Source organism: Pinus tabuliformis, chromosome 8 (genome assembly GCF_031772625.1).
Source record: "Pinus tabuliformis cultivar Carrire ecotype Pingquan chromosome 8, CPIR1, whole genome shotgun sequence".
Lineage (NCBI taxonomy): Eukaryota > Viridiplantae > Streptophyta > Pinopsida > Pinales > Pinaceae > Pinus > Pinus tabuliformis.
The window spans coordinates 1,535,000,687-1,535,024,218 of record NC_142294.1 but is presented as its reverse complement, the minus strand read 5'-3'; the positions used below and the strand labels follow the sequence as shown (position 1 = coordinate 1,535,024,218).

The following is a 23,532-nucleotide window of genomic DNA, read 5'->3' as shown; positions in this document are numbered from 1 at the left end:
AGGAGACTCCCAATAAAGCACGAGACAAGAAATTAGAAATTTCTCATGGCAAGAGGGTAAAGCGGTAGATAATAGATTTACTTGTCTTTTCTAGTTTCTAGTACTTTTTATAACTATTGACTCTTTCATATTTATTATGGTTTTTTTGTAAACAATATATGACAATTTAAGTTTGAATTTTGAAGTTGGCATTTATAACTCATTGGTAATGAATTATGAATATGATGCTTCGTGAAAGTTGAAACATTTCATTTCATGTTAGATATTCTTTGTTATAGTTTGGTTACTTCATAATGGTAATGGTTACAAGTACAACTTTAGTGATAAATGATGACAAATGTTATATATTGAATTTTGAAAGCTTGAAACTTTAAGATTGATGAATCATGAGACTCGATATGTTGTATGTTACTAACTTGTGGATGTGGTTGATGAAGATTATAACTTCTAGATGATTGATGTTATATGGTTCAATCCATGTTTTTATGTTTTTTATATCTAATTCATCATTCTACATACTTTTGTTGACATATATGCATCAAAATATATAAAAAATCGCTCTCGATTTGCTCCCAAACCGGGAGCTTTTGAAAATGTCACTCCTCGCTCCCGCTCCCAAGTAACCTTCTAATTCTTGAGCCTTATTGATCAATTGAACAGTATCTTTCACAAATACTCCAACAAACTGGAAAGACACAATCAAGAAAAAAAAATTCCTTGCGATTAAGAAAATAACTCCAATTCACATATTGTCTAGCAACTTTCGCCAATAAGACATAGTTACAAACCTAAGTCACATGACACGAGGACACGAGACACGAAGAACACGTAAATACGAGAATTCGACACAAGACACAATGACCCCGGAAACGGGACACGTTTATATATATATATATATATATATATATATATATATATAGTTCTTTATCCATATTAAGTTACTTATCCATATTAAGTTACTGAAATATAGTATTAGTTTATTAATTTACTACATCAATGATGTTCATTGCTCATAGTTCAATGTTCATTCTTGAATCTTCATGTTATTAACTTATTAAACAGATTGCACGAGACACGAAGAACACGTAAATACGAGAATTCGACACAAGACACAATGACCCCGGAAACGGGACACGTTTATATATATATATATATATATATATATATAGTTCTTTATCCATATTAAGTTACTTATCCATATTAAGTTACTGAAATATAGTATTAGTTTATTAATTTACTACATCAATGATGTTCATTGCTCATAGTTCAATGTTCATTGCTCATAGTTCAATGTTCATTCTTGAATCTTCATGTTATTAACTTATTAAACAGATTGAGAACCAAATCAAGGATCTCAACAAGGGCATTCTGTGTATTGCACATGTGACATTAGACTGATATTTTCTTTCTCAGTAGTTCTAGCTCTCTTGTTGACTAGTATATAAATCTGACTCACTCAAGTTACACAGCCTGGAAAATGTGGCAATTGCAAGATAGACTCAACTAGGTAGAGCCCTATATATTTAAGTCAACTCTGTGTAGCCATTGAAATTTGAAGAGTGGGAATTCGATGGCCTAAGTTATGATATCAAAGTGCCCAATGTACTAATTGATACCTATATCACAAAAAGAATGATTGAAAAGGCAGGCCGCAGAGTCTTTCTTGAACATGTTTTAGAAAAAAAGAGGAAAACAAAATTTCAAAACATGGGAAATGTTTGTGGATGGATATTTAGAGAACAAGCAAATGAATCGAGCTATAGAGACTGATGACCACTACATGTCAACAACCCATAGCAGTACACCCCCTTTCTTTGCAAAAGGGATAGCACTTGATCGATGTGTCTGTGTCGTCCAGCTATCATCATCAACTTGACTTCCAGGATGTTATGTAAACCCTTTTTGTATGTGTATAATGTAAATAATCTCAGCAAATCTGTGACATGTATGTAACGACCTAGGTAAATCTACTTTTCTAGTGACGATCTCCATTCTGGGAGGTTTTTTGTCTCACTAATCCATTCTCGGATGGTCAACAGAGCTTTCCTCCAATCTTACCCCAAAGCCGGAATGGATTTTGTCGCTATGATCTTAGGCGTGTCCTAGTATTCTAGATCGAGTCTATGTAAAAGTAATTTGGGAATAATCCTAACTATTTGGTTAGGTTATTTTATTACAAATTGCTTGGTCTGTTGGATTATATTTGTGTCGCAGAAATGGGTAGTCTGTGAGGGTCTATTACAAATGGGTTTTCTTTGAAATGGATAATTAACATTCAAATTTAAAGTTCCTTGGTGTCTTTGGTGTTAACTGTAAAATTTTAATTTTTTGTGGTAGTGATTTCTCTATTGTCGGGTGCGATTAATGTTTTAAAATCATTGACTATTGGAGAATGATAAATTATTCTAGATCTGGTTATTAATGAAAATCATTTTAAATCCGGAATCATTGCTTAGCATTTAAATTTCATAATTCTTCACATGATTTAATTGCTAGAAACTCTTGCATGATAAAGTTTTGAGCATTCACATTTAAGAATTCATGATCGTCACTATTCGTCACATTTATAAATTTCTCTCGATAACTTGTTTTTATTTAGTCTATGGTTAATTGAGTATAAATGAACTGGTCTATAATCATTTATATCTTGTGATTGTGTCTTAGTTTATTAAGATTTATCCGGTTAACCAGGACTTGTTTACATTCATCAAGTTGTTCATCATTAAGTCTCCTAGAATTTCTGTTCCACAGGCTACCATCATTCATTCACCCTAGGGACAACCCCCCTTGACTTGTCTAGGAGCGAGTCTAAACGGAGTAAGGATTAGAGTAACGGCCCTTACTCTGAGCATTGTTGCAGTGCCTAGACACTTTGTGCGACAATAGAGACCATAAAGAAAGCTATTTCAAAAGTTAAAAATCATGAATTGCAACCGACACTTGAAAAGGCACTTGAATACATTGATACAAATTATATAGATATGGGCCCCCACGCACTCCAAAACAAGAAATTTAAGCCCCAAACCACGAGCTCCAAACCATGAAAGCTATTATCCAGGACGCAGGTCGATGTGAAGTTGATAGTTGGGAATCGCTGAAGGAACTTCCAACACAACAAAACAACAACTCCAGCGAGCAAACAATGACCAACTTCCAACAAAGCAGCGACTCCAGCGAGCTTCGACGGCAAAAAATAACCGAAAAACCAAAAAAATGAACCATGTGCGAGCTTTATGAGTGACTTTTCATGGGACACGTGTCCGAAGAGGAAAAAACGTTAGGGAACGTTTTCGCCACATCGAAAACGCATGTCGCGATTGGAGGACACAATAAAAATCGTTTTAGACACGTTTGTGTCTGACACGTGAAATATGGGACACGTAACCCTGAGGGACGTGTCTTGTGACTTAGTTACAAATGTAATGTCGTGTCCTAAATTATTCTGGAACAGGATTAATTTCTACATTTGGGGCCGATTTTGGAGGTGATGGGGCCCATTCGATTTTATTAGGAGGCTAGACTTAGTAGAAGTTATTTCGATGTGGTTAATTTGTACGTGGGGGCCACCCACACTAGGATAATACGCATTCCCTAGTTTGATTTGCATGGAGGAGAAATCAATGGTTAAGTGAAGAACCCATGATGGGGGGAAAATGGAGGGAACAGTGTTCCACGTAAATCTATATAAGGAAGGCAACTTTCTGCATTTCAGCATCTTATCTTTTGACATATTGAACTCAATCTTAGTTGCTCGAGCTTCTTAGCCCGATCACTATGTTGTTTAGCACACGAGTGTCTCCGAGTGGAGATCTCAACCCTTGCTTCGGTGGACTTCGAGTGCCAACCCTAAGAGGGAGTTCTTCATCTCAGTTCGTAGCAGCAGCAAGGAGATGAGTTACAGCAGTTGTAAGTCGAGTACCAGTAGCAAGGGGATTTACAGCAGCATGAGGATTGCGCAGGCACAACGTGAGGTACTCCGGGAAGTTGGGAAGATAGGAGCATTCTTCATCATTTTTAGGAGTATAGACAAGAGGGTCATCCTACACGCAACTCTCATTTCATCACATGCACGACTGCATTATCTCCTCCATGACTGCGCAGTCATTGGAGTGAGACTTTTTGGGGCAACACCATCCGGGGGAGTTTGGAGCTGGGGTGCTGAGAGATCATTTGGAGGGCCATTTGAGGAGGATTGTTGGAGTTGGGAGAGTAGAGATTGACAGGATTAGTCACAGCAACAAAATTCGAAATTGGAGGGCGAAGCTGTGAAGGGTCAATTTCTGAAGGTTGGAACCAAGGGAAACCCTTTTTGGGTTTTTATGGGTTTTAGGCAAGGATCACACTCCTAATTTTATAGATTTTTATGGGCAGATTTGAGGGGTCAAACAGGGGTCCCAAATCAATCAACAACTAGAGGAGCTGAGGGGAATTTGGGCCAAAATTCCAAGATCAACATTTGGCCAATTCCTTCGTGGGTTATTCTAGGTTTCTTGCGTCGAGGCTGAGGTTAATCTCCCAGAATTTTCTAAGCAACAGGGAAGGCTCTAACAGCAAATCATTTCAGGCAGCAACACCTTTCTGGCCAGTAACAGCGCAACTCTTGGGTTGGATTACCAGCAGATTTGAGGAGGGTGTTCCATTGTTCATTTTGGGCTTTTGCTAGCTTGCCTAGAGCAAGCACATGTGCACACATTCCAACACCTTGTTGTACACCTCTTCCCATTTAATAAAATGAGTAGACAGCGCAGATTGGTTGCTAATTTTGTGGTCTGATGGTCTAATTTAATTTTATGGTGTTATTTTTATTCTCTGCTTTGCATAGCACTATTTTCCCTATTTTGGAACATTATAGTGGTATCAAAGCATGATCTTGGCCCAATTGTGGGAAACTAGCCAGAAGATCATGGAGGCTTTGGGTATGAGTGCACAGTGACAGGTGAAACTGGAGACAAAACCATGGCTCAAGGGAAATCCAGTATGCAGAAATTTTGGGGTAGAATTCATTGGGACAATGAGCGGTTGGCCCAGTTGAGGAGGGTGACAGACAAAACCCATCCTCACCCTTACAACAGAGACATTAGAGGTGAGCAGGCCGTGGGGGTGCATCCATCTACATCATGTGGGGAAACTCAACCAGATCAAGGCACCAGATCTCCTGAAAAGGAGCAGGCAAGACAGAGACAGTTAGAGGGTGAGACCAAGGGGCACTTTTGCTGGTGGAGACCTGGCTTTAGATATCAGGAGCCTAAGGAGGAGGTTGAGCATGATGCTGAGAGCCCACAGGATGATGAGGAGCACATTGATATACCCAATGTGGAATAGGAGTCACCTTTATTAGAGACCTCTTTGATAGCCCCAGTTGACACCTTGGTGGAGAAGATAGAGCCTACACACATAGAGCCATCTATTAAGGAGCCACCCATGGATGAGATGCCAACAGTTGTTAAGGTATCTGGAGCTGTGACCGAGTTTACAGGCGATAGATGCCCACGGCAGTTCTACCAGTTTCAGGCTGACCTTCTAGTATTAAAAAGGAAGGTCGCATTAGTGCGTGAGGCTATTCTGCAACAGAACGAGGAGCTGGAGGGCATGAGAGCGGTTTGTGCTGAGTCCATGACCAAATTGACTCACGTTGGGGAGTGGTTGGATTCCCTACTGGTGCAGCTAGAGTGCACGGTGGAGCGTGAGAGCAACCCTCTTCAAGCATACATAGACGAGGCTGTCAACACTATTAGGTTACCTTGGCCCACTGGACAGAGAGAGACAAAGCTACCTAGTATGTATTGACCAGGATAGCGAGACGAGACGTCCTAAGTTGCACAAGGTGCAACCCCTGCATGTTGGGGTTATTCTATGTGCAGGAGTTCGTGCATTCGATCCATCTCTTGGGGTTGGGTGGCAAGAGATTATGAGTTGGTACCCAGTGGAGTGGGCTACGGAGATGGTAGTGGACCCAAGTGGAGCTCAGCAGGAGTTTCCAGGCACTGGGGATGCTGGAAGCCCCGACTGGCATTGGGATCCAGGAGGGACCACCTATCATTTCCCAGGTATATTGATTGAATATGACCTAGAGGGTATAATTTACCTAGCAGTCAAGGGTGCACCTTCGCGAGGAAAGTTTCAGTCAGCACCAGTGGCCAACCAATTTATGGACAAGCTTCTTGGGTTAACTTGGTATGACGTTTGTACACAAGATCACGAGGTGATTAGCACACTTTGGCAGAAGTTTGTCAGAGGAGGTGGCATTGTCAAGCCACCAGATGGCGCCTTGTATGGAGTTGAGGATTCTTAACTTTTATGTGGGGCACAGAGGACGCAGAGGAGCAGCACAAGGGTAGCATCACTGCTGACACATAGGGAGATTCACTTCTCGGATCCCTCAGGGAGGATTTGGAGTGAAGATCCATTCACCGAAGGGTATGATGATGTGACGATGGAGGTGATGATACCAGTCGGGTGTGGGTTGACGCATAAGGACACAACTTTAGGCCATCTCATTCGGGGATGGTTAGGAGCATCTAGCGTGGAGCATTAGTCTGCAGATGGGCATGGAGAGGCATGGGGGAGTGCCTCACAGCGCATTGAGTACATGCAGGGAGTGACCAGTGCAGTGACACACGTGAGACACAGGACAGTATAGGATGGCATAACTGTAGTCGGGGGTATCCAGTGGTGTACAGGGATAGGTTGCGGCATACATTGGCATGTCAAGGAATGTGGTGTTGCTTGGTGGTGTGCAATGACACATGGTGCGGAGCAGTGGGCTCTTGGAGCATTGCCTCCAAGGAGGCATATGGACAAGGGCATTAGGTGTACCGTTAGATGCAGCTCACCTAGGATCAATGAGGACATTGTTGAGCATCTGGGGACACCATGCTTAGCGGAGATATGGTTTTGAGGGAGTTATCAGCAAATCCGAGGCAAAGAGAGTGTCGTCTATACGATCACTCTTGGGCATTTCGGCAAAATTTTGATCATACCGTTTGGGACATACCTTCCCATCATCCTCCAGTGTTCCTTACAGTGACAGAGTGTTTGGTTGTTTCCCCTTGACACTCTCCGTTCAGGCAACAGGGTATGGGAGGCTTACCCTAGACAGTTGGATGAGAAACCACGTGCCATGAGTCGGAAGGAGACTCTTCAGTTGAGACCCTTGGTAGGTGCACGAGCTATCAGATACAGGCTTAGGGATGTCGTGGTTGACAACCGAGGTAGCATATATTCCACGCCTGAGTTCACACTTAAGGGACGGTGGATGGTAGACTTCATCTACAGGAGGGTACCCAGACTTCGAGCAGTGTCGAGGTGTATCATTAGGAGTTGGGATAGCGGATTTCACTATCTGGCAGGAGCAGGGCAGGTTCATAGGAATGAGACCTATTCCTTATACTTGGGGTCCACCTAGGGAATACATACAGGGATCGGAGATGAGGGCCAAATGGGTTCTAGCTAGTAACGACGTTACGCAACGACATCCTGTGAGGAGTGGGAGTTATGAGCTCCTCGTATGTTTGGGGAATCTGGGGATCTGGTTGGCAGGCAGATCACTCCACTTTGTGACAAGCAGGGTCATGGTAGTGGATGATCCAGTTCACTTTGGATTTGAAAGATGGGGGATCACTGAAACCTCCACTACATGGCAAGGCAAACTTGTCTTGTTATGGCTCAGAGTTGAGCTTGGTAGTGGAGGGGTAGATATTGGCATCATGGAGATGCTCAGGCAGGATGAACTTGACTCTCACAGATTTTTCGCCACTAGGCCTCAAGAGGGGAGGATAATGTTTGTGCACGATATGGAGAATGTCATAGTCAGAGTAGCGCAGCGTCAACATGGTGGCACCACTCTGGGACTAACAGGGAACTGGGGCATCACAGCGCTTTACAGCTCAATAACATTTAGGGATGCACTGGCTACTATAGGGGGAGATCATACAAATCTTCCATTGGGTTGTAGCGAGTCACTGATGGAGCAAGGGACTTCTAGTACCTGTATCGAGCAGGATAGTGAGTGGAGCGAGGGGAGCTTCATGTTGGACAGGATGGCCTGGGATCCTGGCATTGAAGGATTTTTTCATATCAGGACAATGCAGATGTCAGGCACAATCCAGTGGCACATCTGAGACCCTGGCATATTTTGCAGTAGCAGGGGGGAGTAACAATTAGAGAGGATGCTTGCTCAAGCATTGCTTGAGGACAAGCGATTTTTGGTGCATTGGAGGAGCTTGTCAAATGGGGATGCTACTTGGGAGGGCGAGCGTATACTTGACCATACAGCACTGAAGTTGCTTGAGGACAAGCAACATTTGGGATGGGAGGACTGTAATGTCCCTTCCTAAATTATTTTGGAACAGGATTAGTTTCTACATTTTGGGGCAAATTTTGGAGGTAATGGGGCCCATTCGATTTTATTATGAGGCTAGGCTTAGTAGAAGTTATTTCGATGTGGTTAATTTGTACATGGGGGCCACCCACACTGGGATAATACGCATTACCTAGTTTGATTTGCAAGGAGGAGAAATTGATGGTTAAGTGAGGGATCCACGATGGAGTGAAAATGGAGGGAAAAGCGTTCCACATAAATCTATATAAGGAAGGCAACTCTCCTCATTTCAGCATCTTATCTTTTGACATATTGAACTCAATCTTAGTTGCTCGAGCTACTTAGTCGGGTTACTATGCTGTCTAGCACACGAGTGTCTCCGAGCAGAGATCTCAACCCTTGCTTTGGTGGACTTCAAGTGGCAGCCCTAGGAGGGAGTTCTTCATCTCAGTTCATAGCAGCAGCAGGGAGACAAGTTACAGCAGCTGTAAGTCGAGTACCAACAACAGGGGGATTTACAACAGCGCGGGGATTACGCAGGCACAACGTGAGGTACTCCGGGAAGTTGGGAAGATAGGAGCATCCTTTCATCATTTTCGGGAGTATAGACAAGAGGGCCATCCTACACGCAACTCTCATTTCATCACACATAGGACTGCATCATCTTCTCCATGACTGCGCATTCATTGGAGTGAAACTCTTTGGGGCAGCACCATCCAAGGGAGTTTGGAGCTAGGGTGCGAGGAGATCATTTGGAGAGCCATTTGAGGAGGATTGCTGGAGTTGGGAGAGCAGAGATTGAAAGGATCAGCCACAGCAACAGAATTCGAAATTGGAGGAGGGCCAAGCTGCGAAGGGTCAATTTTTGAAGGTTGGAACCAAGGGAAACCCTTTCTGGGTTTTTCTGGGTTTTGGGCAAGGATCACACTCCTAATTTTATAGAATTTTATGGGCAGATTTGAGGGGTCAAACAGGGGTCCCAACTCAGTCAACAACTAGAGGAGCTAGGGGGAATTTGGGCCAAAATTCCAAGATCAACATTTGGTCAATTCCTTTGTGGGTTATTTTGGGTTTCTTGCGTAGAGACTGGGGTTAATTTCCCAGAATTTTCTGAGCAATAGGGAAGGCTCTAACAAAAAATCATTTCAGGCAGCAACACCTTTCTGGCCAATAACAACGCAACTCTTGGGTCGGATTACCAGCAGATTTGAGGATGGTGTTCCATTGTTCATTTTGGGATTTTTCTAGCTTGCCTAGAGCAAGCACAAGTGCACACATTCCAGCACCTTGTTGTACACCTCTTCCCATTTAATAAAATGAGAAGACAGCGTAGTTTGGTTGCTAATTTTGTGGTCTGATGGTCTGATTTAATTTTATGGTGTTATTTTTATTGTCTGCTTTGCATAGCACTATTTTCCCTAGTTTGGAACATTACAACAAACTTAAAGGAGTAGAAAGATTTTCCCTCAAAACCATACAATCCAAAAATGTGAAATTGACCTTCATTAAACAACTTGCCCTTCCCTATCAAAAAGAAAAATCTCGCTTCAAAGATTAATGCATCAAGTTCTCTTCCTAAAATAATATTTCACTTCCTTCACAAAAGAATTTTAGATTTCATAAAAGTGGAATTAAGCCTTATGCTTCCAAAAAAAAGATACCATAGATATACAAGCTTAACCTCTAGGTTGACATCAATGCTTATTGTCAAATTCTCAAAATCCTCGCTAAAGACCAAGGCAAAAATCAAATAGGAAAACACCTAAACTCTCCTACACTTTTGGTATTCTAGCAATTGGTGTGAAACATATTTTTCCTTGTCATGTAATCTATTGGCATCTTTCCAAATTCTTGGAGTTGTCATCTTCAAAGATACAAGACGATATGAACTTTTGAATGCAAAGCATAATTATCGAACTAAAAAATGATCTAACCATCCCAATTCGATCTTTTGTGTAACCTTGCACTTACTTGATATTGGAGATGAATTGTTATCATAAGATGTAACTGTGTCGACATCAATATTCTTCAGAACATAGTTCAGTTGTTTTCAAACCGATGGTCTAGATAGGCTGACCTATGTCACACGGTTTGGGTTCGAATTCAAGTTCGGCAACGATTAAGTTCGATTCGAATTCGAATTTTCCGATGAGGTTCATATGAGGTTCGACTATACATATTTTTCAACATATATATATGACATAAAATAATAAAAAATTGAGCACCCACGAGCCACAAATGACGACCACCATTCACTTCACGCTTTGGGCGGCAAGGGCAAGCAGCATCTAGAAATTCAATTCAGGAAATTGCAGAGAATACAACACGCAACGGCAACACTAAGCACAATAGAGCGAGTACACTCAGACTGAAGTTGGCTTGTGAAAGTCTATCGACAACCATGGTAAATAAAGCCAAACCAGTGGCCACAGTGGGAAACTAACTGGTGGGAAGCGAAACAAGAGAAAACCATGTGTTGCCCATGGTTTTCCACACATGGTTTTCCTCATAAACCCTAAAACAACTGACAAAATCAGCCTGAACTCTAACCTTGAACGCCAAAAAAATTAAATAAATTATAAATTTGACTTCAGGTTCGTCTTTAGGTTCACCTTTAGGTTCGAATTTGTTGAGGTTCAAATTAGTTGAGGTTCAAATTTGTTAAGGTTCGAATTAGTTGAGGTTCAACTATCAAGTTCGCCAAACCTGAACGAATTTGAAATTTGTTTTTGGGTTTGCAAAATTTCGAACTTCAAGGTTCAAATTCGGCGAACCCTGTGACATAGAGGCTGACTAGTTGAGACGTCTACTCTTATGATTTGGGTGTCAATGAGTTCATGTGACCTGATTTTCCCTTATCATGCTTGTGGCGATTTCTTGATTTACTTCAAGTAGTGATATTGTTGAGTTGATTATGGAATCTTCACTTAGAAACTCCATTGTCTGTATTGTAGCATCAAAGTACGTTTTGACTTCAATTGGATTAGCATCTTTCAGACTTGTAAGAGTAAGAGGATCTGTATTTGTTCCCCTCTCAATTTAGAAATTTTTACCTGAAGTCTTGGATGCTTCTACCTCAATAAGTTGTTTGTTTTCCAGTGGCTTCTTAAGCTTCTTAATTTGCATAAGTGATTTTTCACTATGGTCTTTGAGGCGAGAAATATTGTTATTTTTGTCAGTGATAATTTTGTCAACTCTTTACTTATTTTGCTTGACTTTCAACTTTCCTGAATGATCACTTTTGATATATCTTCCAGGGCTTTTGACAAAGGTACCCTTGCGCCTTTCACATTATATATGGACCATTGTAATACTTGTATGATTTCTTTAACTATGGTGATGATCTCACTTGATTTCAAGGATATGTTTCAGTTTTTATCTCCTAGGTACATCAGTTATCCCTTGAGGGATGGACCGATGCCTTCTCCAGCACTTCAAAGAGGACATCCAACCCACTTGATGACTACTTTAGGGTATTGTATCCAACATGTTGACCACTCAAAGAAGGCCATTGACCTTGGGATTGATCCAGCACTAATGATGACCCTCTCCTCCCCCTCCAGAGCTTGAAACATTGTCCAAAAAAGCTAGGACATTACTAGTGAAGATGATGTGCCCTAATGACCCAGGTGACAGGACGCCCCCAAGCTGGCCTTGCACCCTCTTGAAGGATGTTGCCCTATTCCTAGACCAAATTATTGACAATGATGACTAAGATCTCTTTGGAAGAGATGATGCACCTTTATTGGTGATGATGTTGCCTCTTAGCCTTATGACATCACCATGATGAGGCCTAGGATGATGATGTGGTCTTAGTTCTTGGAGATATCTTGATGTTGAAGGTTTTGCTTGACCATTGTACACCTAGTTGATGAGGACATGGTTTTGGGTGGCTCATCTTTTGCACCTTTTTGATGGAGATCTTCACTTTTGGATGATGATGTCACCCTTGGAGGCTTTATTACTCACGTGTGACCTTTTTATCAATATGAGAGCTATCTTTAAGTAGGCTTGTGACTTGCTTAACTCGTAAAACACTGAAAAGTATTACTTAGGGCTCTTAGTGTATTTTACCTTGATTTGACTTGGTTGCCCTCATATAAATAGAGGGAACTCAAATTTAGGAAGGCCATTGTTGCATACAATCATTTCTCTCTTGTAAAAGAATGCACACTAGCTCTTTTCTCCGCTCATACACAATGGATCACTAAGCTAGCAAATTATCTTCGGGAAGATAAAATTGCATGGATAGATTTTATGTGCACTGATGAAATGATGCTTTGGTGAATGGTACAAATTTATTGTGCATATTATTCTTTCATTTTGCTAATGTTGTATAATTAGGGTTTTATGAAATCTTGATGATATGTTGCATTTTATTGGCTCTAAAATCTCCATATACAATATTTGTTGCCAAGTATCCATTAAGAAAACTTAGAATAGCATTCCATGACCATAAATCTCTTGTTTCTAAAGGTCACTAGGCTTAGATTGAGAGGTTTTCAAACTTTCACTCTCCATTCAAGGTCTTCCTCCTTTGACCTCACCCTTTTTTACTCCAGATATCCAATTGATTGAAGGTACTAGTCATTGTGTGTCAATCTTCTTTAAATTTTGTCTTTTCTTATTTTTCAGGGTAAACTAGGATTAGAGATTTGCAAAATCTGCATTAAATAGCATAAAACACCTTAATAATCATATACCTAGGGGTAGGGTTTACATCTAATGAATTGAAAAAGGGAAAATATCATTTTATGCATTTTCCAGCCATTATTCTAGGGCTGACATCTAGGATTTCCTAGTTGTTTTGTGCACATCAGCCATCGAAAACTTTGTTTTAGCCTTTCTCTTGTTTACCTATTAGATAATCTTTGATATTTAATTTTTTATCATCATTTATAGGCTAGTTTTATTGTTGCTCATAAATTTTGCATGTTGTAAAGCATCTTTATCTCAAATACTAATTTATAACAGCTATTGTTTAATTAATGGTAGCATGTGTTTGGAATCTATTTGAGCATCTTCTAGACTTATCTCGGCACTTTAAAATTGGTCATAGGTTCTTTGAACTCGCTACCTCATTTTCAACTAGAGCCCTACCTTATTGAATATATTTTTGGGGTGTCTAATTAATAGGTTCCTATGAGGGTATTTAGCCTAGGATTCCTTGGGTTACTTAATCTTTGAGGCCTGTTGGGTAAGCCTCCCTTGTGGGGATAATATCCAACCACAAAACAACAAAAGAACAACTCCTAAGATGACAGTGGTGGCTGATCTCATTGTTGCCCTAGACTGTGGTTTGCACTAGGCTACTAGATTTTGCAGTAACAACATCCAATTAGCATTTTACCAACCCTAGTGTCCACAACACATTTTTCCTCTGCTCTTCCTCTTGTTGTTCAAAATACCATTTGTATTGTTGGGCCATAAGAATTGCATCTTTTTGACAATTTGTTACCTTCTCTTTCACTCATTTACCACTTATCCTTACATCATTACACCACTATTTTGAAATAAGAAACCATCAAAGCTCCATAAATAAGAATAAGGTAAAGGTCCAGTATTCTCTCAATTCTATATGTTTTGCTTTGTAAATTTGATTTAATCCGCATGAGTTACAAAATTTGACACATTCTGCAGCCTCACTAACATTTTGCAGTTGAATCCAAGGTTTCAATAGATCCCATGGGAGACAGATCAGCCAAAGCACATGGGAAGATGCCAAATGTTGCCTAAATGGATCTCCACCTATTGGGCGCACACAGAAGAATCCTAATTGACCACATTCTCAAAGTCAAACTTACAGTCAAACAGTGACATTGGGCATTTTAAATACACCAGACATCTAATTAATAGGTTCCTATGAGGGTATTTGGCCTAGGATTCCTTGGGTTACTTAATCTTTGAGGCTTGTTGGGTAAGCCTCCCTTGTGGGGATAATATCCAACCACAAAACAACAAAAAAACAACTCCTAAGATGACAGTGGTGGCTGATCTCATTGTTGCCCTAGATTGTGGCTTTGCACTAGGCTACTAGATTTTGCAGTTACAACATCCAATTAGTATTTTACCAACCCTAGTGTCCACAACACATTTTTCCTCTGCTCTTCCTCTTGTTGTTCAAAATACCTTTTGTATTATTGAGCCATAAGAATTGCATCTTTTTAACAATTTGTTACCTTCTCTTTCACTCATTTACCACTTATCCTTACATCATTACAACACTATTTTGAAATAAGAAACCATCAAAGCTCCAAAAATAAGCATAAGGTAAATGTCCAGTATTCTCTCAATTCTATATGTTTTGCTTTGTAAATTTGATTTGATCCGCATGAGTTACAAAATTTGACACATTTTGCGGCCTCACTAACATTTTGCAGTTGAATCCAAGGTTTCAATAGATCCCATGGGAGACAGATCAGCCAAAGCACATGGGAAGATGCCAAATGTTGCCTAAATGGATCTCCACCTATTGGGCGCACACAAAAGAATCCTAGTTGACCACAATCTCAAAGTCAAACTTATAGTCAAACAATGACATGGCACATTTAAATACACCAAACATCTAATTAATAGGTTCCTATGAGGGTATTTAGCCTAGGATTCCTTGGGTTACTTAATCTTTGAGGTCTGTTGGGTAAGCCTCCCTTGTGGGGATAATATCCAACCACAAAACAACAAAAGAACAACTCCTAAGATGACAGTGTGGCTGATCTCATTGTTGCCCTAGACTGTGGCTTTGCACTAGGCAACTAGATTTTGCAGTTACAACATCCAATTAGTATTTTACCAACCCTAGTGTCCACAACACATTTTTCCTCTGCTCTTCTTCTTCTTGTTCAAAATACCATTTGTATTGTTGGACTATAAGAATTGCATCTTTTTAACAATTTGTTACCTTCTCTTTCACTCATTTACCACTTATCCTTACATCATTACACCACTATTTTGAAATAAAAAACCATCAAAGCTCCATAAATAAGCATAAGGTAAATGTCCAGTATTCTCTCAACTCTATATGTTTTGCTTTGTAAATTTGATTTAATTCACATGAGTTACAAAATTTGACACATTCTACAGCCTCACTAACATTTTGCAGTTGAATCCAAGGTTTGAATAGATCCCATGGGAGACAGATCAGCCAAAGCACATGGGAAGATGCCAAATGTTGCCTACATGGATTTCCACCTATTGGGCACAAGCAAAAGAATCCTAGTTGACCACAATCTCAAAGTCAAACTTACAGTCAAACAATGACATGGCGCATTTAAATACACCAAACATCAAAACGGAGTATCAAGCAAGATTGATTCCTTATCAAGCAAGCGATATCACGAAGAATTTGAAGGACAATGATGTGTTTCTCACATGATTCACTTCCTTTATAGCGAATCATGTGACTTAGAGTCTTAATAGAATTAGAAGTCTAAGATGTCAATTTTCAAATCTAGCCTTTAACAATCAGTTTCTCAGAGTAGTTATTTTAAAAATCTATAAAATGCTTCACTAAGAAGTGAACCATCAGGTTGGATATGCTCAGTAGGTTTGGATGTTATTATTAATTTTGAATACTGTTGAAGTTCATGCATTGTTCAATTAATACAATCCTTTTATATGGTTATGCCTTCATGACAAGATTTGGCGTTTGATCACTAAAATCTTGAGTTTTTCATCTCTCGTGCACCTCAAGAGGGCCCCCTGTTGAGTACGAAAGTATCTTAATTTTCCTTATGTTTCATTTCTGCAAGATAAATTAGTCTTTTTTATGCTCATTTTCTGCAAGGTTTAGATGCTTTGTTTTTCTTTGATTTATTTACGCATTGTCTTCTGCTCATTTATTTCATGCTTTGTTTTGCTTTGATTTATTTACGCATTGTCTTTTGCTCATTTATTTCATGCTTTGTTTTGCTTTGATTTATTTACGCATTCTTCATTTCAAAAGGAAAAATCTATCGTTTATTGCATATTTTACCGCTAAAAATAGAGTTGATGTCTAGGTATTTGTTGTTGTTATGTGCATTTTCAGCCATTAAAAACTACTTGTTAACCTACCCCCTGCTTACCTCTTCAATAAACCTCAACAACCCTAATAGGGCTTTACATTTTAATGTTCAGTATTCACATGCACCTAGAAGATATTTGGACAAGTTTACGTGTGTGATTTGGAAGATTATCCAGATCATCTGGAATGTTGTGACAAAATAGAGGACCTTAGAAAATGGCACACATCCTCCAAATCATACTATAGAATTGGCAATTACGAAGTGTGGAAAACATATTTAAACATCTGAAACTTACCATCTCAAAAACCCAACTCAGATTCAATTATACAGATAATAAAGAGGATGGTTGCTCCATGGTGCTTCTAAACAATGGGTGGACTCTATCCTATACCGATTTGAACTCAATTCACAACATACAATTGCTTGCAACCACACAATTGTTGCTCCTGCTCTCAATCCATTAGATACACCAGGTTGCACCAACTTTTGATTTAGCAGCTATCTTCCAATTCTTTACTCAATCTGATGAGAAATATTTCCATGCCTGGTTAAAAACAAGTCAGCCAAATGTATGTCCCCAGCCAGAGATTTTGTGATCCATATGTCCCCATCCATAGCTTTCATGATCCATATGTCCCCAGCTAGAGCTTTTGTGATCCATATGTCCCCGCTTTCATGACCATACAGTTCCATAAGACATAGTTGGGGTTAAGAAGAAATATGGTGAAAGTTCAATGAAAAGAATTATTGGCATCAAACAATGAGAATAAGGAATTAATAGGTTGAAACGTTGCTATTGATATTTTACTATCATTGATTGGTAATTTGATTGCTTAATTATGCAGTTAAAAGTAACTGACAAGCTTACTAATGGATATACAGAGAAGTTCCTGAATAAGGATGTAGTGGCATGGCATGGGAATACAGGACCATCATGTCAGCCAATATAAATAGATATACTCGACCATATATCATTAAAGACGCAAATAAATTAAAACTGATCAAATAATGACAACAAAGAGACATGAAACTGGTTGTTGTAATGGACTCTCATGACATGCACTATTTCATATTGAGACTTGACAAGGAAACTAGATACCAAGATGTAATATGACCAGCCTAGATCCATCTTAACTCCAGATCTACCAAGCGTCGAGAGGGATCAAACCTCGAGATGCAAACCTCTTTTAAAGTGAAAAGAGATTTCACCCCTCTCAGCACTTGGTAGATCCAGAGTGAAGACGGATCTAGGCTGATTTAATTATTAAACTTTAAAATGGGAAAAACCATGGGTTGGACTCCGAAAATGTTTTTATTTTATTTAGTTTCATTTTAACCATACTGAGCTGGAGAGCGCCTCTCAGCACTGCAATTAAAAAAGCTTCTGATTGACGAGAATAATAACCATAACATAGATAGGTCTATAAATGGATCGAAACTCTTGTCTTGATGCAAGACCACGAGAACATCAATATATACCGTATAGAACCTCTTGTTAGAGTTTACTTTTTAATCCACTAAAAAGTAGTTTACTGCAAGACACAAATCACAGTTGATAAAATGTCTTAAGGAAAATTATCTAGCCATTGATCGATAGATATATTGATAGATTTTTCCACAGAGATAGATAGATTTAGATACACGTAGACTGATATGGAGATAAACGAAAAAACTTTTAAATCAAACAAGAAAATAGCCATCCTTCAACTTGATTTACATTTAAAATGTTCATTGTGAACAGTGAGATTTTCAAACTTACACTAATTGCTCAGGAATGTCTTTCAAGGAAAAAAGGGGTGGTATAAGCATCATCAGATCATCTTGCTCTATGTCAATAAGACTGCCTTTATCTGAGACATGTCAAACAACGAACCAAGAAATCAAGTCCTTGATACTCAACTTATAACATATTCAATGTCAGATCAAAAATTGTATTGACATGTAATGAATAATAAGAAGTATATGTGAACTGGATATTGCATATGGAAATAACTGAATGACAGTACCACACTCGGCTTCTCATTCAACCCATCAAAAGTCTTGAGATCTTACCAAAACGTGGATCAATGCGTTTCTTTTTCTTTTTCCTGGCAGAATCAGCATGAGCAGCCAATACATACTGATAGTCTACCATTCCTGCACAAGCAATAGGGATAACACGAGGTCTTTTCAATATTTTCAGCTCAAAGATATCAAGTGATGGCTACCATGTAGCCCTAATAGCATATTCAAAACACTCGAGAATGCAGCTTACAGAGCAAATTCATGAATGAAATTACATTTAACGTAATAAGAGACTTAAAAAGGTTAGACTGGTGAACTAAAGCAACTATCTACTCTCACCATCAAACGTGTATGCATGATCAACTCTTGCAACTAGATCAGCTCTTAGCTCCTCACTTGTTGGCATTTCAATTTGTGAGGAATCCATTCCCTCGATCTCTGAAGTAACCTGTTTCTTTGGACTCTCTGGAACAAATGTCTCTGATCCAAGGGTCAGTGTATCAGCCCCTCCATCAATAGACATTCCATTTGTCTCGCAAGAAGAAAAGGTGGTTTTTGAACAAGAAGCAGGCACATCTTGTATGATTTTTCTCTTCGATATACGTAATAACAAATAGTTACTGTGGCGAAGCTCCCCAAATGCAGGATGAGAATAAGGATCTTCTGGGCGAAATCTAAGTTCAATATAATTGGTATCTGAAGACCGTGCCTGAAACATGGGAGGCTTTTCAGTACTCTTCACAACTTTTTCACAACTTCATCATTTTCAAGAACAAAAAAAATCATCAAGAACTTAACAAAATATTCTCACCTTGGCAATTCCTTCGGTACCTAATGTAAATGTCGTCGGGTTTTTAAGCAAATGAATAAATAAAGATGCAGTCTCACCTTGGCAATTCCTTCGGTACCTCCGAGGGTTTCGATAGCTCGAGAAATGGAAGAAGGATAACCGGGGTAATTTACAGCAAAATATGTGGTATCTGGTATCACTCCCGACACGCTTCCGTCCTCAATTACTCCCATCTCTGCACCATTCACAACACGCTGTGACGCTTAGAACCCTGCTTAAACCCTCTTCAAGAATCGTTGGGCTTGGATTTGGCCTGCAGTCCGTTCTTTTTCAAATTCCTTTGTACTTCCATAGGCATTTCGCGCAATCTGCATATGACGATCAAACGTCCACAAATTCGATTTAAAATAATGATCTGGATAATTTCTCCTTTGAAAGGGAGGGTCGAATCCGGGTGGTTAATATCGGGGACAACTTAGTGAACACGATATATATGATCTATATAGTATAGTAGGTTGTTCTTTTATTTATATATATATGACTTAGTTGAGTGTATTCACATGAATGTTACACTCTTTCAAGTGCACTCATGGGCATGGACTTTTAAAAAATTAATCTTTTCAGTTAGGTGGTTTTTTAAAACTTTTTATTGATGAATAGGGTGGTTTTTCAAAACTATTGATGAATCTCTTGTCAACTCAAGTGAAGTGTGACATTTATTCTTTTCAATAATTAGTTGTTATTCCTCATCATTCTTATACATGAATCTTACATTATTCAAAGTTTAGGTAAAATGAGATTTAGTTTCGTCCATAATTTATTGATTTTTATTTATGACATGCTTCTTTTTTCAGGTTTATTTGATAAATAAATCTCTGAATGAAAGTTACTTAGCAAAGAATTACGTTCACAATTTTGCTAGGTACAAATCATGTCATTGACCATAAAAATTTAGTCTTTTCAAGGGAATGATTAATTCTCGATGGTTTTCCAATCTTTTGAGTTCTCTCTCATCACCTCTTGCCTTGTTAAGATTAACGAGTGAGTCAAGTCGCAATGTAATATTCATAGAAGCAACAACTATCAATAGGTCATTGAAACTATAAATCATGCACACGAGATTCAACATGTAATAGAGTTCTTTCTTAGTTTTGAAAATCTCTATTTTCTTTAACTATATCTTTTATATTTATTTCTTTCTTTGAGGAAGAGGGATTTCTTTTGGGAGGGGATTTTTTCACATATGTTCATGAGGTGAGTCAATCCTTATCAAATGCCCCTCCAAAGGCATGTTAAGCACTTTACCTTTTGAAGGAGTCTCATCTCATGTGCTCTTAAAAGAAATGCAACAGGCCTCTCCATATCTCTTTCTTTCCACTTCAAAGTGAATAAGTGTATTGAAGCCCCTTAATCATCACTTATTGTGGCATAACATAAATAAGTCAAATGATTCAATTGGGGTTATCTCAAGTGGTTGGTCAGAATGGTTATTATCTCCCCCACCCAAATTCAATTTTCTGTGATTGACATGATGATGAGAAATATTGTTATAATGGTTAGGTGCCTGGGAATATTGTTGTATTAACCCTCACACTCACCCTCGGGCTAAGAAAAAAGATAATTTCCTTTTAAAAATAAATAATTCAAATGAAAGGAAGGGACCATGGAAACATGAGCTGATGGGTAGGAATGTATGAAGTTGTGTTCATTGTGAGAGAAAAATTTGTTGGACAAAGGGAGAGGACACGCTTCTATTATCTTGACTAGCGATGTCAAGAGGGAGAGAAACCTTATAGGACCTGTTGTTTTGACTTCTTGAATTGGCAAGCACTTTTCTTTCTTTATGGATGATGGCCATTATTTAGTAATCATATGCATTAGGATAATTAGAGTATCATAATATCATAAATAAAAGAGATAGATCATTCAATTTATGCTTGCCTTTTTTCATTAATATTTGACTTGTTAATTAGCACACTACCACGATAAGACAAAAAAATTGACCAAAAGAATAACAAGTAGCTTTATTGTGAAGGTGAATCAAAACTAAGCAAAAAAGGCATGAGATAAAGTAAGCCCTCTCTTTTGTCAAAGGTTAGTTATCTTTCCTCCTACCTTTGGAACAACAAATAAGGCTTCATTACTTCTTGTTGCATTTGAGAGAGGTACTTTACATCTACATGCACATGAGCATAAGATGAGTTGACAAGGTCAGATTTAACTAAGCTCCTTAAGGTCAATGGGTATTGATCCCATATTTGTGTTACATGGCTATGACAATTTTAGAATCGCTATAAATGAGACTAGATAAAAGTTGCATGATTATATATATATATATATATATATATATATATATATATATATATATATATATATATATATATATATATATATATATATATATATATATATATATATATATATATATACATATATGCATATATACATATACACACACTAACGTAAGATAAATGGGTTGTGAGTCTGAGGCCTGATAAGTATTTCAACTGAGTAACAATATTCCTTACTTAGAAGCTAAGGTTCTCCTTATTTCTTCACATCCCCCCCCGCACTTCAAATGTTAGACCAAATAAGAAAGCATCAACACCCTTGTTCTTGTGAATGAGAAGAATTGGGACTTGACTAGATTGACCTCCCCTCCTCACTTCCTAAAGCATTCACTTACCTTACTGAAATGTTTGGATGATAGTTTAGTTTTGCCTTTCATCTTGCTCACACTCTCATGAGGGTGGAGAGGACCTCCATGTTTGCTCCCTAACATCGGATGCACTTTAATGAGCTCTATCTAAGTATATGTTCCTATATGGATCTCTTTTGTATGTGAATGAGGTGCTCTCTGCTTTCTCATTGTTAATGAAGAATATGAGTGAGAAGACTCAAAGCCATTGTTAAAGTGAAGAGGTTAAGTGATGAAGAGAAAGAGAACGGTGTTTGGTGATGGGAAGGGCATATTGAAAGTCAAGAGCTAGATCGGAGGTTCACTTGTGACTTCTTTCTTAACCCAATATTCATTTGTCATCTTGTTTAAGACTAGAGTATTTATCATTCCATTGTATATTGGTTTTATGGTCTCATAACATAGGTGTGATTAGCTCCATCATCCATACATGAGTGTTTCTAATGGGAAATAAGATATTATGCTGCCCAATAGTAGGGGTGAGTAGGTTGGACTCGATTTTTTTTTCCTTTTTTTGCAAAAAAAAACCTATAATTTTTATTAAGGATAATAAAAATTACACTTTGTAAACACAGAGATAGTGTGTATGCATATCATTTGTTCATCATCAAAAAATAAATATCATCTCATGACTGTATGGGCTCATAAAAACATGTGTCTTGAAGAAAAAATAAAATATGAAATTGGCTTATATAGGAGCACTACATAGTCCAACAGTTAAATATATTATATCCGAAAATAAATCAGTGTGTAGCAGTAATTTTTCATGTAAAAGACCAATATAAATGAAAATGTTGACATAACTACAAAAAATAAGGACCATAACAATGCTCATGGAGGCTTCTAGTCAGTCAAAATGCCTGCCTACTTGGTCGTGAAATGTATGGGGACGTCGCTATGATATTTTGTAATATGCCAAAGATCTTTTTCCTATGTCAAGGCAACTTTAGAAAGGCCATCAGTAGTCTGGTTTAATTCCCTGTAAATGTGTTGACATGAGAAAAGTGTAAGCATGTTCTTTAGTCTTAAAGCTTCATCCAAAATGGGACATAAAATAAAATTCCTGCGTGATTGCATTGCTATAAATAGCATTTCAGGATATACTCCAACTCTATTAGAAATAGCAAAAAATAGAAATGCTATAAATAGCATTTCGGGATAAATTCCAATTTTAATTAGTCCCTGAATTAAAATTGAGAATTAAAATTCGAATTTAGTCTCACTAGCTGTTTGAAAAATAAATAATTAATTCATGTTGAGTTAATTAGTTAGAGAAAATCAAACATGAAGTCTATGTGAACACATAGAACAATTATCCCTTTGATTGAAGAAGTTATCCCTTAATTAAGGAGATCGGGATGAGTTGTACTTTGAGTTGTAATTAGTTAGCTCAGTTAACTGAGTTAAGTCCAGCTAGATTAGTTCCAAACAGTTTGTGGAACTGATTATGAGTTCAGTCAGTTAGTGCATGCATGCATACAACTAGTGTTCTCTAGATAACTGAATATTCTCTCTTAAATAACTCATGCATGTCAGTTCAGACAGAGACCCAGTTGAGATTAAAGGAAGGGACAGTGTACTATCAGTTGGAGGAATTATCCTATAAAGGAAACTCATCCATGTAGAAGGAATTATCTCCTTCAGGATTGTGCAGTTATTTCAAAGGTCAAAGCAGTGTGTGAGGAATAATTACACACAGGTGGCAGCTTGAGGACCC

The 23,532-nt window shown here is 38.5% G+C and overlaps 1 protein-coding gene across 1 annotated transcript in view; it reads right to left on the bottom strand.

Annotated features, from left to right (window-relative positions):
- The window catches only part of LOC149241778 (uncharacterized), a 259,142-nt gene extending 239,542 nt beyond the window's left edge, over positions 1-19,600 (bottom strand). The window contains exons 1-4 of the mRNA XM_089370654.1: positions 19,216-19,600; positions 18,667-19,036; positions 18,376-18,459; positions 18,083-18,173 (exon numbers count right to left, since the gene is read on the bottom strand). Coding sequence (XP_089226780.1) covers positions 18,083-18,173; positions 18,376-18,459; positions 18,667-19,036; positions 19,216-19,350 — 680 coding nt within the window. The 5' untranslated portion in view covers positions 19,351-19,600. The remainder of the gene's footprint in view (positions 1-18,082; positions 18,174-18,375; positions 18,460-18,666; positions 19,037-19,215) is intronic.
- Positions 19,601-23,532: the final 3,932 nt, after the last annotated feature.